Genomic DNA, 17,981 nt, shown 5'->3' on the forward strand with positions numbered 1-17,981 from the left:
TTTTAGGCTCATTATTACTCGTGGGACAGCCTGTATATACAGGGTGTCTCAGCGAGTTGAAAAAGTCCTTTAGTGATCTTTAAATGGTAAAATTAATTGATAGATACTAATCTAGTCCATCGTCTAAAATTAGTTTCAACTATGCAACATATCTCAAAAATAAGTTACAATACAAACTTGTGTTTTTTTAAATAAAACACCATATGAAACACCATTTTGAAACTCGGGTAGTAGGTACAGGAAAAAAAACAAGAAGTAATAATACAAAACTGATGTAATTTATTATTGCGTTTATAAAGTGCATAACATGGACATGGTTACAATGTATAAAAATATAGTTACAAGTTTTTGTAAGTTAATCAATCAGCCAACAGTACAAGACGTCACAAACCAGAAAATATTCGTTACAAGATGGGAAGAACCATCAGTAAACTAAATTTTTTTCTAAAATCAAAATCATCATCGAATCACTTGACCCAACGCTAAAATGAACATCACACAATTCAACTCTCAGCTATTTCACCAGCAAGAATCCTTGAACATTTGCGATGAACTTATCGAAATTATCTCTAAATTTCAACTTGGGTTGTCTTCCACCATTCATGGCGACATTTAATGTCAAATTATGAAACGCTGCTGCTAATCTATCCGCAATTAACGGATCCGTTTGCGATTTAATCAAACTATCGACTAAAATCGTATACTCTTCCTCGTAGCAACAAATCAGAGCGTAGATACAAGTACTGGCCGAACTCATCAAATCCGAATTGATTTGATGCGATAAAGTGAGATCAAGTAGCAGTTTTAAGAAGGGTTTCATCGCTTGACAAATCGGACTTTGCTGAAGAGAATTCCTGAAAAAGTACCAAGTCATTCCTTGGATAAAATCGAGACACGCTTGGGCTATATCTGAACCGAATTGAGTCAAACCCAACTCGATTGAACTCAACAACTGTTGAAACAAAGTCGGAGAGAGATTGCAAATCTTCTCCGGATAAATATCATTGATCAAAACCAACAATCTGTAATATTGCGAACAAAGACTTGGATATTTGAGCAAATCTATAGTCATCAAAGGCATTATAAAATTCAAACCAAACAAAGAAACATCGGACGCTGTCACTGTGACCACTTCCTCGTCATTGGGACACAAATCGATGCAATCTTTTGATAGGATAAAAGTCAACAGATCTAAAATCAAGGCCAAATCTTGAAAACTATTCTCTTCTGCTAAACTCTCCCCACTAAACTTGTTCCCATTACATTTGGCATAGGCTTGCACTGTTGCCAACGTACTTTCGTACAACTTCTTACTATCAAGTTGACACAAATAACACAACATGTTTTTAGCACACTGCCCAAACAACTCCAAAATCAGTTGTACGATGACTTGATAATTGTTGTAAAACGTGAGAATTTTCGGCAGTTCTGCCAATCTAGGCGCCAGAAATTGGAAGAGGATTTGAACGGTAGACATGTGCGAGCCTTTGGCAATTCCGATGAAGCTTTCCAAAATGTCGATGATTTCCTTTTGGACTTCCTCTTTGTGGTAATTGGCACGAAAGTTTTCCTCCTGGTTGATGAAACGATCGAAACGGGTGTGAAGAGGGCGCAGGATTTGGTCAAAGTAGCCGTTGAGTTCTTGCATGTCGCGGAGCGCGACACCTGCTAGGATAAAACTTTTGAAGAGTTCGCGACGAATGGTGGAGGGGAGGCCGCCAGGGGTGAGTTTCTCTTGCAGAGTTATGAGGTTCCAAAGGCTTTTGCTCTTGACAATGCATAAGGACCTGGAGTGAGTAAAAATACTAAAATTCAAACAAATCTTCATTGAAAATACTTTTATCTTCAAGCGGTCGAAAATCTATCTCTATAGAAACGGTTGAAGTGGCTTTTTGTAAAGTCCATTTAAAAAAAAAACAAAGTGTTGTCATGTTGGTATCAGCCATTAATTATTTGATGTTATTACGTTGGTAACGTGATAATTGTATGTTAGCCGTTTTGTTATGAAGGCGCTTGCGCTACTGAAGCCGCAATTCCCCTAACCTTAATCTTACCTAAAAATCATTTTTTTAAATAAATGTGTACCCTAGGTAGCAAAAAATAATTAAAATTAACAACGTATTTAACATAAAGATTTTTGTCACTATTAATGTGATTAGATTTGTTCTGAATGACATTAATGACACTTTTTGTGTGAACCAGCCTTTAAATTAAAAATGCATTTAGACTTCGACAACCTACTTGATGCACATTAATATGAAAAAGAGTATAGCTCTCGTACGAGTTAATTGAATTATAATACTTGTTCGAATAAATTATTGTAAAATTGTGTTTTATCTCAAGAAGAGTCGTTTATACAAATGAGTTTCCGAAAGCAAGGATCTGGACTCTAACACAACAAGAAAGTTAGCTATGATTAGATTTTGTGAATATACGGGTTGCCCATTTTATTTGTTTCCGTCTAAAATTTTATAAACAGGCATCGAATTTAACTTTTCATATGAGATTTTGTGTTTAAATTGTTATTTTTTATAATAAACGAACAGACAGCTGCCAATCTGTCAGTGAATTTTCTCAATTTTTATTGCAAAATTAATTGAAGTTGTAATTAATTCGTGACATTTAATTTTTTATTTTTTTTTTATTTTTGAATTTAAGTTTTCAATGTCAATAGTCAGTATCGGCTATGATTATTCGATTTAAAATAGTTAATACTTTACACAAAGTAGTTTATAAAAAGTATAATATGTTGCCTATTTTTGTTCCTTGTTCCTTATTATACAGAGTATTCCGTTTTTAGTGTTACAAATTTAAAGAGGTGACAGAATATTCAATTTTAAGACAAAAGATTCCTATAAACACGTATCAAAAAATGTTATGTAATCGAGCTACACCCCCTGAAAGAGATGCGTTTTTTAATGGGGTTTTATATATATATATATATATATATATATATCTCGTGAAAAAAAAATTAAATTTAAAATCTGTGCCCCGTTTCATGTTTTTCAAAATGCTGCGAATACGGTTGAAGATACAAGAAAAATGTAAGAAGGAAAGTTGTAGAGAATAAAATTTTCTAATAAGAAGTCCGAAAGACCATACCTCTATCTTTAAAGGTTTAGGCCTCAAAGCCGCTCAAGCGAGGGATTCGTTTCATTTTTACTGGTGATTCAGTGCCAGAGGAACACGTTAAAGTAATTTAAACCTAAACTGTTGAAGGTAGAAATATGATCTCGCGCACTTTTTTGTAGCAAAATTTTATTCTCTACAATTTTGTTTGTTACACTTTTTTTGTATTTTAACCGTATTTGCAGCGTTCTCAAAAATATTAGGCGGAACGTAAACTGATAATTGTTTATAATTTACTCTTAATACTGTTTTCGATATTTTTGAGAACGCTGCGAATACGGTTGAAGATACAAAAAAGTGTAGGGAACAAAGTTGTAGAGAATTAAATTTCCTATAAAAAAATCCGCGAGACCCATATCTCTATCTTCAACCGTTCAGGTTTAAATTAATTTTTTGTCTCTTGACCACCGGTAAAAATGAAACGTGTTCGTTACTTGAGGGTCTTTGAACGTCTTTAGGACCTAAGATAGAGGTATCTCCCGCGGGCTTTTTTTTGAGAATTTTTTTCTCTACAACTTTCTTTTTTGTATTTCTCTTGTACCTTTAACCGTATTCGCAGCATTTTCAAAAATATGAGACGGGGGGTGTTCCAAAAGTCTGGAAACGATGTTATTCTGGCGAAACTATCAAATTTTTTGGCAAATAAATTTATAAGTGTGCAATGGCTATAAAAATGCTATTAAATTTTTTTTTTGAACATTAATTATTTGTTTATACTTACGAGATAAACATAGTAACATTGTTTTTTTAAATGGAAACTTACCACAATTTTTTTAGACAACGAGCTTGTTACAAGAATTGTTTCCATGCAAAAAATTTTTTTGTAAACCTCACACTTTTTTGTTAAAAAAATGTTTGACTTACAAGAATTAAAGAATCTTTTTGAGTAAACTACCAGTTTTATGTATGTTTATGCATTTTATAAATGTACAAAAATATTTATTGAAAATGTTACAATTTACGTTAAAAAAATTATAAACTTTATCTATTGTCAAAATTTTCTTCCACCGGCCTATGTTAAGATCGACCATCAGTGGTAAGCACGCCTTCTTTTATGTCATTGCTATGGCGTCGTCATTTTGCTTTATTTTCCAAATAAAAATTGTTTCTCTCTGGAGCGCTTTGGCTTTTTGAGACAACAGCACACGTTTCTTTATGTAATAAATATTTGAATATTTCTATAAAAAAAAACTATTAATTTGTTTTCAAAAAGTAATAGCATTATTTTGTATTTACAAAAAAAAAAAATAGTTGCAATTATTATCTACATAAACATTACCCTCCCTACAATTGTGTGACTATTTGGTATCTGATATTAACCCTTCCGATCGAACGATGGTTTCTTGAGCATCTACTGCATCCCACAAATAATTCAGATTTAAATATTTCTATTTCTACCTGCATTAATCTCTGGTGCAATATTCTTACAGCTTAGTTAGGAAATACCCACCCCATCAATAAAATTTTAATATCTATCTTTGAATATTGTCGTCTTTGGTACACTTTGTGTAAATATTTATTACATAAATTAAAAAAAGGTGTGCTGTTGTCTCAGAAAGCGCTCCAAAGACAAACAATTTTTATTTGGAAGTAAAATGACGACGCCATAGCAACGACATAAAAGAAGGCGTAATAAGCTTAATGTGCTTACCACTGCTCGGTCATAACCGACCAGCCCTTGGCCGGTGAAAGAATGTTTTGACAACAGATAAAGAGTAAAGTGGTAGTTTACTCCAAAAAAGTTCTTTAATTCTTGTACGTCAAACATTTTTTTAACAAAAGTGTGAGGTTTACAAAAAAAAAAATTGCACAGCAACAATTCTTGTAACAAACTCGTTGTCTATAAAAAATTGTCGTAGGTTTCCATTAAAAAAAAAGTTACTATGTTTATCTCATAAGTATAAACAAATAATTAATATTCAAAATTTTTTTGAATAGCATTTTTATAGCCATTACTCACCTATACATTTATTTGCCAAAAAAATTGATAGTTTCGCCAGAATAACATCGTGTCCAGACTTTTGGAACACCTGTATATCATTCAGAAAAGTTTTTTTTTTCGCCCTTTCGGCCTTCAATCTCTGGGCTTAGCACAAAAAAACTCAGTTCTATTCTTAATAATTTCCCTAAAACTCGTCGCTGCTCCTGTAAACTACGTCTAAGCTACGAGATATACAGCGTGAACAAAAGTATATTTTGTCAGCTTAACATTGACTTAGTTTATACGAATGGCGTTTACTTACTGTTTTTGTTTGATGCAAACAAGCGCCGTGAGCAAATCCACTGTATCCCTCAACAAAATCGGCTCCGAGTTGAAATGACAAATATTGGAATAAATCTTATCCAGAATAAAATTCACGACAAAAATCGCCCCTTCTGTATCTTTCCCAACAGCCCCGATCAAAACCGGACTGATCTGAAACAAGCACAAAATTTCAAACACCTCTCACCCTGCAACCCATCTCCTCACCTCTTGATAATAATTCTCCACCGGCAAAAGATACGACAAGCACCACCGTTTCAAAAACCACATGATGGTAGAACTCACTTCCGGACTCATAAAATGTCCCAATTTCGCTTCAGCCGCTGAATTTTCCACCACACATAGTTTCAAAATGTCTGAAACGATGCGTATGATGTGGTCGCAGCGGTCGACATCCGTCGGCACATTGCCTATTTGGTGGACTGAAGCCAAGACAGTGAGACTTGATTCGAGAGTACTGTTATTTTGACGTAGTTGTTCGATGGAGTATTGCATCATTTCGGAGGGGATCATTGGCGTTTCGCCGTCGCTGTCCATGCAGAGGATATGACCGGCGATCAGAATCACCCAATGGATGTCCTCGAAGAGGTTGTCCAAGTTGCATGATTCGTTCACATTCATTGCGCGGGATTCCATCAGTTGTAAACTCATCTTTAGTTTCTCGATGTTGATTTCCAGGAGTCTGAAATTATTTTCGGAATAAATTTGAAAAAGTACACCCGGGGAATAAACTATTCACCAGTCTAACTTTGTACTCGGGCTGCGCTTTGTCGCAATAGCGTTTCAGACTAACTAGTTGGAGAGCAGTTAATATGTCGAAAAACCCTTATTTAGGAAGTTGGTCCGGACCAGAAAAATATCTTTTTGTGAAAATTACTTCAATGAGCATAGATTATAAATAACGTATACATTACATTGTAATTATAATAAACAAGCTTTCTCAAATTATCAAATTACGAATAAGTACATAAATTTAGTTAAGAAATGTATTTTGCAAGTATACAGTATGTTTCCGGATTAAGTTTACAAGAAGAAAAAAAAAATTACCTTTGACTTTACGCTACTGCAAAGGAAAAACATTTTTAGCTTGACTTGACTTTTAAGGTTCTTTATCTACAGCTTTCAAAAATCAAGATTGTAGAACTCGTTTTAAATGCTAGAATTTTTTAATAAACCGTGAATTTTGCCAATTTCTATTTTTTATTTATTTACTCATATTGTAAATTTACAAAAAATACAACAGAGTGTCGTCAGGAGGCACATAAAGGCAGATACATGAAATCAAACGAAAACACATTAAAATATACAGAGACTAACAACTGCGGTTAAAATACTCATTAAAACTGTACAGCACTTTATCACTTAGGAAATTTTTAACATATTTTTTAAAAGTATAAATAGTTGGAGAGGGTTTAATTTGTAAAGGTAAAGAGTTATAAAATTTGCAGCAGGTATAAAGCAAACTTTTTTGAAAGAGTGTAGTTTTATGCTTTGCTGGAATTAGATCCTCCCTATTCCTTGTTACATATGTATGTGAAGATTTGGTGTTTAAAAAAGTCGATTTATTTTTATACACATAGCATACAGCCTCGTATATGTAAATATTATATAATGTCAAAATTCCTAGATTTTTGAATGCAGCCCTACACGAGTCACGCCTCCCAAGGCCAGCAATATAGCGTATTGCACGCATTTGCAACATAAAAATCTTTGGTACTTCAGAAGACGTTCTCCAAAGGAGAATTGCATATTTCATTACACTATGGAATTTTTTTGAAACAATAGATGTAAAAAGCATACAATTTGTTTTTTGTACATTTATAACAAGTTTATTTTTTTCAACCCAGTTCACAATTCTGTTAAAAATATTACTTGCTAGTGCCAATGCGCTATCGTGGTCTTTACATTGAACTAGAATGTTTGTATCGTCAGCATATGAAATAGTGATACTTTGCGGACTTTGTATAAAAGAAAAGATATAATTTATATACATATATTATAAATAATGTAGGACCCAGAATAGAACCCTGTGGAACCCCTTGATTTATTTCTTTTTCATAGGAAGTTTTTGACCCAAATTTAACTTGCTGAAATCTGTTATGTAGGTAGCTTGATAACCACTGTAGAGCAACACCCCTTATACCATAAGATTCAAGTTTCATCAATAATATTTCATGATTAACCGTATCAAAAGCTTTGGTAAAATCTACGAAAAGTCCAAGTGCTAAATCTCCTTGATCTACACCAGAGATAATGGCGCCAATAAAGTTATTTAAAGCCGTATCTAAGCTTTTATTTTTACGAAAACCATGTTGACAGGCTGAGAAGAGGTTATTTGAAGTAAAGTACTTAACTAATTGATTATTTACTGCCAATTCAATAATACATTTTATAATAGCCAATCAAAAGAAAACAAATTTTTATCTTTGATTTTACGCCCAAAAGGCAAAGGAAACACTTTTTTTCTATAGAAGATGTTAAACTATTTCTTTATAAACTCTTTTGAGTATATAAAGTAACACTGTAATTAAAACTTCATTAATCTGACTCAGTAGAAAGAAAAGTTAATTTTTTCTTACTTTTGGACTTGTAATAATTAATAATCTTTCTTTGCTTTACCATTGGCGATTTTATTTTTTTGACAACGATGTCACTTTGACAATTAATTAATTAATTGAATAATGTTTGTTTTTGTTGGAAGCTGTTTTTTTGACTTGCCATTTATTAAAATCATATTTTTTACAAACATTTTTGTTATTTAACTTACGTTAACTCATCTGTCAAAGCGACATCGTTGTCAAAAAAATAAAACGCCAATGTGATGGGATTTAAAACGCAGAGAAAAAATTACACTAGTTTACACGATTTTTATACCTTAGCTGAAAGTTATAACTTCTTATAGATTTTGAGGCACTGAGTTCAAAAAAAACTACTTGAAAAAGTCCACCACGTTACGTTTAAGAAATATGTAATTAACAAAAATACAAAAACCGCCAAAGAACAAATTAAAAATGAGTTATTTTACTTTTATTATTACACTTTTTTGAATCAGTTTTCTTTATAACAATCCAACAGTAATCTACTAACATATTTTCATCCCAAAAACCTTCGTCTCGATCTTTGAAAACCCTTTAGATCTTGATAAAAACGCTAGTCTTGTTTGTCAATTTTTAGAAAAGAAGTTCAAATGCGAGTGAAATGTTTTTAAGACCTATTTAGACCCATATGGTAATAATTTTGCAATAATTTGAATTTAAATAAAAATTAAATCGGAGGCATTTGTGCAGAAAGCAGGAAAATTATCGTCTATAACAAAAAAGTGTGACGTGATAGAAAAATTTAATTTTTGTTTAATTAAAAGTAAGTTAACAAAAAAATAATAATTCGATTAAAGGTATATTAAACATGTTATTGTTTGTAGACTATAGTGTTATTAGTTATTATTACAAGCTCAAAATCAAGAGAAAAATTAAATTTTCTTTCCACTGAGTGAAAATAATGAACTTTTAAAATTACAGACTTACTGGTGAAGTAAAAAATGTTTTTCTTTTGCAGTGTTAGCGTAAAATAAAAAATCCGGGGACATACATAATATTAGTTACTATTATTATTATTATGGCTTTAAATTTACCACTTTGCTTTGTTTAGAAGTAATAAAAATAAATATAAAAAACGGGAGAAACTAGCTGCTATTTGTTAATAAAATTAAAAGTAAATCACAAAAATTTTGTTAAGGTAATGAAATACATGGGCATACATTTTTTTCTCTAAAATTTGCTTTGTGTCATTTTGCAAATTATTATAATCACCATTTAATAATCTATACTCATTGAATAAATTTTCAGAAAAAGACCATTTTGAAGAAACGTGTGTCCTCGAGTCCGGACCAACTTCCTAAATAAGGATCTTTCGACATATTACCTGCTCCCCAACTAGTTAGTCGGAAACACTATTGCAACAAAGCGCAGTGTGAGCAGAAAGTTAGACTGGTGAATAGTTTTTTCCCCGGGTGTACAAAAATTGTACTGCTATAGATTTTTTATTGAATTAGAAATCTCACTTGTAAATAATGGGCAACGCGTATCCCGGTACGATCCTCCCAAACATCCCAATCGTCTGCAACTGATCCTTGAATGAGATCCTGTCAATATCTTCGTTGTCTTCGATTTCTTGGACATCGTGATTTTGTCGAGCGCCATCTGGTGGTCCCAAATGATACTGAATGTAAGTGTTAAAAATTTGCGTTGCACATTCCTGAATGCTTCCATTTGTATTTGCCCCATATTCTTGCAGGATGTTTGTCCAGGCTTCCATCATATTATCGAACGAATCGTTGTAGTATTTTTCTTCATCGGAAGACTATGAAATAAAATCAAGTTAATCGATCGATGTGAAAAATGCGACTTACCGTATCTTCTAGAGCTGCACCTTTGCAAAACGAGCACGTCAAACGTGTCAGTTCATCTAAATACGAGTCTTGGAGTTGCGATGTTAATTTCTGAATGTCGCCGATGAAAAAAAGGATTAGTTTCTTGACGATGTTGGATATGCCGAGCGATTCTTTGTTTCTTATTGTTATACTAGAAAAGTTAAGGAACAATTAGATTTTAATTCTCGTAGTGGGAAGAAATAATTGTTCTTAAAATTTTGACATCCTTAAAAGCAAGCAAATGAACAGGGTGCTGCATTTTGGATGTCCGAATAGGAAATCTCCGAAACTAAGAGCTTTAGCCAAAAGCGAGTAATACAATCTGGGGCTCATTTTTTGAGAAAATAATATTAATTAAAAACGCATCCCGCTATCGTCTTTTGTTTTCGACCTATAGACAAAAACTGACATTTTAGCGAAATCTAAAAAAATTCATATGTTCGTTATTATAGAAGACACAGATTTGAAATAAAGACATTATACAGGCACTTTTTTACGTAGAATTTAATAATGTAGTTAACAATTTTTTTCAGTTGTTTGTTTAGCTGTAATAAAATAAACTTGTATTTTTTAATGGGAATCATAGATGGCTAATCATTTTTAAAAAGCTTGTTTCTTTCTTATCTAAAAAATATAGAGGTATTTGTAAAAAATTATTATAATACATTTTTAGCAAAAAAATATGTTTGGTTTTTGTTCGCAGTTGGCCATGAAAAAATGTTGTATCTTCAACTAAAAGGATTTAAACTATGTTATTCAACCAGTGTCACTAATGAAGAAGTTTTCTAAGTACTAAGTAATAAAAAAATGTAAAATAAATCGTAAATCAACTTATTGGCGACTAATAACATTTCTTTGTTTTTAAACAAGCTAACATTACCATTGTAACTTCTAGTGAGACATAGAGTGTTGTAAAAAAGCCGCTTTAATTCTTCAATAATAGTATATTAAAGAACAAGTTTTATAAGGGTTGATTTGGCGCACGAATCCCAAGTTAGAAAACGAGCCGTAGGCGAGTTTTCTATGGGATGAGTGCGCCAATCCCATTATAAAACGAGTATTTTATGCTATTTTTTCTAATTTGCGCCCCCTTTTTTCTTATTTTAATTAAAAAAATATTTTTTTTTGTCGCCTAGAGAATTTTGTGTTAGTTGGTATCGGTTGGTAACACTCGACGCCCACCTGTTTTTTTCAGTCATTTCTGCCGTCTGTCATTAAAAATAAAATTCACAAATTATTAGTTATTAGTGTTACAACATAATAATAATAAATAAAATATGAGAAACAGAATTTAGTTTGCATTCCGCCCATAATTCGCCAAATTGCCGAAGCAACAACACAAAATTTGTTACCTGACAAGTCAGAAGCGACATCCAAAAACTAAATAACCCTAAATTCATTAAAGTACAGTGTGCTTTTATAGATAGCCATAAACGACTCCTACTGGAGACGTTAATAAACGTATTATAAACGCAAATTAGAAAAAATATATTTTATATGACACAAAAATGACGATATGACTATGTGGTACGTTAGCCATCAAAATTTTTTTTTTCTAATTGTGTTGACTGTAGACACATTTATTTTTCCTATTTTTGCATTTTTTAAAAATATGTAATAATTTTGTTCTGAGGCGCTCGCATATTTGTTTAATACTTCGTACTTATCGTATTTTTTAAATTGTTATAATTTCATCTATTTTTTCATCTAACTTACACAGTTCACAAAACTCTTATTGATTATTATTTACACATTTGGAGTGAAATAGTTTTTCCATGGCCAACTATTATCAAACAAAATATGTATTTCATTTTCTAAGTATAATTATAAAAGAATATTGTTACAAATATATATTTTTTAGATCAGAAAAAAATAAGCTCTTCAAAACTGCCATAGCCGCCTATGATTTCTATTTATTTGTTAACTACATTATTAAATTCCTCGTAAAAAAGTGCCTGTATAATGTCTTTATTTCAAATCCGTATCTTCTATAATAACGAATATGTATATGATTTTTTTTAGATTTCGCCAAAATGTCAACTTTTGTCTGTAAGTCGAAAACAAAAGACGATAGCGAGATGCGGTTTTAACTAATATTATTTTCTCAAAAAATGAGCCCCAGAATGTATCAGAATCCAAAATGCAACACCCTGTACAATTTGTTCATATTTTTTCACATTTATTGACACTGGTATAAAACATTAAAATTATTTCTTAAAAGAAGGACAATTTTCGTTCTTTCCTGCAAAAAAGCAAATTTAGACAAATTGCTTTCTGAAAGTCTGCTCCTCAATTATTTATATCGAGACGGCGATGAGTACAACCATAGGCAAAAAATATCGGCATTAAGTTGTATAACTTATATGAGTATTCATAGAATTACGATTTATGTAATTAAAATAAACTTTAGAGTTAAAAATAATTGTGATGTTATATAGTAAAACATACCTAGACACGAGATTTGTAAAATTAACCATATAAGACTTCAAGTATTCCAATCTGACGGAGTCTGACGACAGGACTCCTCCATTCAAAGAAGCCAACTGTACAAGACAGGTTAACGCATGATGAGACAACTCGTCGTATTCTCTCACTTTCCAAAAAATTTGAAACATGAGGGGTAACAATTGCGGTGACAAAATAAGTTCACTCCAATTATCGGATAATTTCAACGATGGGGCATGGTCAGCCTCATAAACAGACTCGTAGATGCCGATTAATCGTTTTGGAAGTATTTCTAGTTAAGGAAAATGAACAAATAAAAAAAAATTAACTTGTAAAAAATTAAAGAAATTCATATAAAAGGATATAGAGTGGCGACATGTACCCCCACGTAAGAACACTTTCAGTAACCTTTAAAATATGCCTCGTCAATTCTAACACATTGTCAGGATACGGGGGGTCATTTTTCACAACTTCAGACAACAATTGGACACAAAATTGAAAAATTCGTTTCAAGTCAGTTGACTCGAATTGTTTTTTGGCTTTGAAGTGCACTTCCCAGGGCAACCCCACATCGGTTGACTTCACCGTGCTTGCGTATTCTTGCATCAGGTTTGCGATGATGTTGAAACCCAAAATTTTCTACAATTTTGTTTTTTCAAACAATTCAAGATAAAATAAATACCGACTTTTTCCGGTTCCGCGTTGAGAATTATACTTTCGACTTCTTGCAAAATCGTGCCTCTCTCGCGCCCCCCATCGTCCACACTAGCCCTTTTGACCATAATTGCGATGACTTGGATGATCCTGTCTCGGACGAAAGGGGGCACTTGTTTCGTGGAAATATAATGCATCAAGTATTGCCGTAACGAGTATTTATCCGAGTCGGACAAGAACGACCACTCTCTAATAAGGGCACTTTTGATAGTTTCAGCTGCTTCAAAAAGAACATAATGAACTTGGCTCTTGTCCAAAATTTCACGACAAATAACGAAAGGAGTTTTACATTTGCGAAAATTTATAAAAATTGCTTCGGCATTGTGTCGTTGTTCGTTGCTGATAAGATTTGGGGGCGCCTGAAAGACACTAATTAATGGCAATTGGGGTTGTAGAAAAGTCTTACCATGACGATAGCAGCGGCTGATTCCAACTCAGAAATGAAATTGTCATTCATTTTGAATGAATATGGGATAAAAAGTGATCACATTGAAGAAATTACGCGCAAAAAGACCGTTGTTTAGTTTGCACAAAGTGAGGTTAGGTTCGAAATATCAACCCCCCACCCTTTGTAAAAAAAGGAGCGAGAATAATTAATTAATTAGACTATTTAGACAATTACGATAAAATTGAACACGACATGTCGTTTTAGTTGCATTTTTTAATCAAACAAGACTGTTACAATTTTATATTGTACCAAAATATTTTTTTTTGTCAGAAACGTCACTTGTCATTTTTCCCTAACCTAAAAGTCTTATATTTTTCGAGTAAAAATAAAAATTTGTAAATCATAAGTAAGTACGCAATAAATCTGTGATTGTGATTGTAATTTGATGTAATTTTAGAGAAAAGACCCACAAATCGTAAACAAACTTATAATTTTAACGAAAATGATCAACAGTGAAAATAAATTCGGAAATAAGTACGTTGTGCCCCAATCCTTGTTAACTTCGGTGGTGGTTTTAATTTGAATTGATTTTAGGAGAAAGGCCGTGGTGCCCCCTCAAGGAGTTCGATGTCAGAAATGTCTCGAGTATGGACATTGGTCTTATGAATGCAAGGGTCAAAGGAAATATTTGCACAGGTCTTCGAGGACACAACAATTGAAAAAACGTATGAAACTTGTTGAAGAGAAAGCAGCAGCGACTAAAAATAATGTACAAAACAACGAGAAAAAAGAATCTAAGGATTCTGATAGTAGTTCAAGTTCAGATAGTAGCAGTGATAGTAGTTCCGATTCTGAAAGTTCGTCGTCCAGTTCAAGTAGCAGCGATGAATGATTTTGGATGTGTATTGCTTATAAGTTATATGTATTTTTTAAATAAATTTTTATAGACAATGAATTATTATTATGTTGCCGACCTCGAAAAAATGTTTATTTTTGTTAGGTTAGTAACTGTTCTTATTGGAACTACTACGATGCTAATGATAATGGGTTGATTATAATAACAATTCATAAAGGTGGTAGAAACAACATGTTCTACTTGTGAGAAAAGCTTTCTTCATGCTCGGACTGGAAGCTTCGTGCCACTCGCACAACAATAGTTTATTATTACAATCTGTGTTATTACCCACAAAAAACTGGATGGCACACCATACAGGCTGTCTCAGCGAGTTGAAAAAGTCCAGTAGTGACCTTTAAATGGTAAATTTTTTAAAAAAAATATATAGGATATTGATAGATACTAATCTAGTTAATCGCCTAAAATTATTTTCAACTATAGCTACAGCGTGTCTCAAAAATAAGTTACAATACAAACTTGTGTTTTTTTTTAAATGAAACCATATGTTTCTTAACGTTTTTGGATATAGATTTTTATGACAATGTTTTTAAGCAAAACTTTTATTGGTCGATTTTGATTAGTTTTAAAAATAAGACGTTTTTTTTGACAAAAACATGCACTTTTTAAAAATTTATTACACAAAAATTAAGACAGCTAGAATAAACGTTTTCTATGTAGTTGAGGTCGGGACTTTAAAATAGTGCTTCAGTTCATTTATACCTAGACCACCCATCTTCCAACTTATTAGTAATGATCACAATCTTGTTAAGTAATGGTATTGTAGGTATGTCTTGGTTAAATAGCAATTGAAAGCAATTTTCACACATTTGACATACAAAATGTGAAAATGTCACTTACAGTATGTACATAATACGTTTTCTTGGAAACGATTACTTAATATATCCCATTTACAATAGTCCTCAAAACGTGTACGCTTTTTTGTGAATAGAAGTGTCCTTAATGTAGCGATAACTTTTTTGTCTTTACGCTGTTTACGTTCCAAAGTTTTTTCTTATGAATTATTGTAAACATCGTATTAAGACATGAGCGGGGGACGGGTTTTCAACCTCAATGTATTTTTAATTTTAGCTCAGAAATGACGTGCTTTTGACAAAAGTTGGAATAACGAAAGTTGTTTCTTTTGACGAGTTCTATTAGTGGTTAAAATATTTGCTCGCAATCCTCAAACACCCTGTATATCGAAATATTTGACTTCTTTTAGAAACATGTAATTTCAAGGAAGGGTCCTTTAAGGTTGTACAAAAAAATTACCAACATTGTTGCTTCTCTGATAATTGTTTACTGTGGGAACCAAAAATACTTTTTGATTTTTACACAGTTTTAGGCAACTAGATATACTTCAGCACGCGTCCTTAAGAGCTCAATACGCCACTGATTACAATCAAACGATTTGGTCTATGGTATTTTATTTAAACTGACAATTTTTTTCATACAGTAAAAATCCCATAAACCGCGGTGTTTTTGTCACTATGCCAGCGACAAAAGTTTGCCCTAACTATTACAGCGACAAAACGGAATCTAACTTTTGAAAGCGTCTGAATTTAGTGGGTCTGCATCATCGGTCCCTAGACAACCAAAAAAAAAAATTGTAAACAAATTTGAAAATTACGAACCATTCTAATCGAGCTGCCGCCGTAACTAAGTGAACAAAAACTTGTGAAAATTACGGGACATAATAATCCATCGTCATTAAAACCGTACCTTCAGTTACATCAAGAACATCATAGAGACATTATTGGGTCCATTCGTACTACCATCCAGGAAACAGTTACTACCATCGCTCAAAATACCAGCATGGAGCAAACTATTAACAAAAAACAAGAAAGTTCTGAAAATCAAATTGTTTATGAGAATTGTGTTTTTAATAATTGTACTTTCCATTAAATTAAATAAACTAATTTACACCTTATTTGATAATTTAGTGATTTACGTATTCATTAAATTGTCGTACCGAATTACACTGAGGCTTTTTTTTACGAAGAAAACTTGACAGTTTTAATTCGAGTTTTGCTTCCTTTAGGCAATTTAACTTAAAAAACTGTCAGAAGCAGTTTTTTTCGTTAAATTGCCAGGAAACAAAATACAAAATTCTCATTAAAATGTCAAGTTTACTTCGAAAAAAAAAACTCTCATGTAAAGTGTGTTTTTTTTTTTTTTAGAACGAAGTAGGTGGCGTCAGCATCGGTCACTCCATTTACACAAGACAATTCTTAGAATTGTGTAAAATTGATTGCCTATTATGGAGGGGTAATTTTAAAAACGAAGAAAATTTCAATGTTATTTGTTTTTTGGCATTTTATTATAAATTAGTGTCTACAAATTCAATTAAGAACAAGAACAACATTTGATGAATCTCACGTTTACTTAAAAATAAAACAAGAACATAAAAAAGGACTCTTAAATTTTCTTTTGGAATACATAATAGCTAAACAGCAACCTAATCCTTTGTTAAAAATGCAATGAAAACTTGCATTCATTAGAAGTGGTCGAAAGTAATAATCCACAACTTATTCAGTGGAAAAATACACCATCGATTTGAATTAGGTACCTACCTAATCAGTAAGGACATCGTTCTCGATCAAAACATCTCCTGTTTCTAATTCCCACTCAAGAAAAATAAATAAAAACAATAAATTTTGCGTAGATATTATGTTTCATTATTTTCTGATCACTACTAACTGGCTTTCTCCTGGATTTTTTTTTACAACAGAACCAGGTTGTAGTTCTGCCATTATACTACACCAAAATGCTGAAATCGTACACTAACAAACGACACTTTAATTTAAAATATTATGACATATTTCAAAAATAATGTCAAAGATTTGAGATTTTTAAAAATTATTTGGTAACTATATGTAGTTCAATGTAAATAAAGCTTGTCACGTGGTGCAAAATAAAGTAACCTGATTTGCCAATTTTAGTTCCTATTTCCCGCAACGCTTCGTTCTTAAAAAAAATAAACTATAATTATAAGTGAAAAATTAAAATTTTGCTTTTTACGACTTTGGTGAAACTAATTGAGTTTGTAATTAAAAACAATTCTGGTTAAAGTCTAAAAACAAAATATTTTGCTTCAATAATAGTTTAAATTTTGATCATTTTTCGAAATATTGAGTTATTTTTTGTCAATTTCATCCTAGAATAGCTATGTTTAAAACTATGCGTACGTATTGAGCGATCAAGATAATTTGTAATCGAGTCATTTGTGGATCCGAAAAGGTATGTCTGTAAAACGTCAAGTAAAATGACAAGTCGAAACGTAAAATAGCATGATCAAAAAGGTGATGATTATACTAACCAAATTTATAATTTACCTTCAAAAAAGAACGGTCCTACTCGTTTTATTATACGACGGCGACTAATTCCAGCCCATTTTGCCGTTTCAGTTTACGACTTGTCATCTTATTTGACGTTTCAAGTGAAGTTAGACATACGATCACGGATGCAAAGATAACACGACTACAAATTATCTCCGTCGATCTACATCACCGCCTCCTTAATGAAATGTATCAATATCCCGCCTGGGCATTTCGTAAAAAATGCATTGGAGCAGTGATTCCGATTTTTTCTTAGTTACGGGGGTTACTAAGGAAAAACTGAATGATTTTTAATTATTAACGAAAAATAACGCAATTAATAAAAGCTGGGAAGGAAGGATACAACAAAACCAGATACTCCAGGGAGAATTGATATTATG

The 17,981-nt window shown here is 32.2% G+C and overlaps 2 protein-coding genes across 2 annotated transcripts; one reads left to right on the forward strand and one right to left on the reverse strand.

Moving 5' to 3' along the window:
- Positions 1 to 256: 256 nt before the first annotated feature.
- LOC123009945 (exportin-4-like) lies at positions 257 to 13,694 on the reverse strand. The gene is made up of 9 exons (XM_044406539.1): positions 13,387 to 13,694; positions 12,953 to 13,339; positions 12,632 to 12,905; positions 12,270 to 12,552; positions 9,801 to 9,972; positions 9,453 to 9,751; positions 5,600 to 6,074; positions 5,373 to 5,545; positions 257 to 1,787 (listed from the first exon to the last, which is right to left on the reverse strand). Exons 1-9 carry the CDS (start codon positions 13,435 to 13,437, stop codon positions 515 to 517), a joined length of 3,387 nt encoding a protein of 1,128 aa, XP_044262474.1. The 5' UTR covers positions 13,438 to 13,694; the 3' UTR covers positions 257 to 514.
- LOC123009946 (zinc finger CCHC domain-containing protein 10) lies at positions 13,591 to 14,323 on the forward strand. Its single transcript, XM_044406540.1, has 3 exons — positions 13,591 to 13,774; positions 13,826 to 13,902; positions 13,963 to 14,323. Exons 2-3 carry the CDS (start codon positions 13,871 to 13,873, stop codon positions 14,258 to 14,260), a joined length of 330 nt encoding a protein of 109 aa, XP_044262475.1. The 5' UTR covers positions 13,591 to 13,774; positions 13,826 to 13,870; the 3' UTR covers positions 14,261 to 14,323.
- The last annotated feature ends 3,658 nt before the right edge of the window (positions 14,324 to 17,981 follow it).

The sequence above is a fragment of the Tribolium madens genome, unplaced genomic scaffold (assembly GCF_015345945.1).
Source record: "Tribolium madens isolate multiple individuals breed KSU strain unplaced genomic scaffold, Tmad_KSU_1.1 Scaffold_7;HRSCAF=85;Tcas5.2_LG10, whole genome shotgun sequence".
NCBI classification, from domain to species: Eukaryota; Metazoa; Arthropoda; class Insecta; order Coleoptera; family Tenebrionidae; genus Tribolium; species Tribolium madens.

What these genes read in the sequence shown, in the direction of transcription:
- LOC123009946 (XM_044406540.1), top strand. Translation starts at nt 13,871, where the DNA reads ATGATCAACAGTGAAAATAAATTCGGAAATAA. An exon ending in GAAAATAAATTCGGAAATAA is followed by an intron (nt 13,903 to 13,962) that starts GTACGTTGTGCC and finishes AATTGATTTTAG; the next exon opens with GAGAAAGGCCGTGGTGCCCC.
- LOC123009945 (XM_044406539.1), bottom strand. Translation starts at nt 13,437, where the DNA reads ATGAATGACAATTTCATTTCTGAGTTGGAATCAGCCGCTGCTATCGTC. An exon ending in CAGCCGCTGCTATCGTCATG is followed by an intron (nt 13,340 to 13,386) that starts GTAAGACTTTTC and finishes AGTGTCTTTCAG; the next exon opens with GCGCCCCCAAATCTTATCAG. An exon ending in GGGGTACATGTCGCCACTCT is followed by an intron (nt 12,553 to 12,631) that starts ATATCCTTTTAT and finishes AACTAGAAATAC; the next exon opens with TTCCAAAACGATTAATCGGC.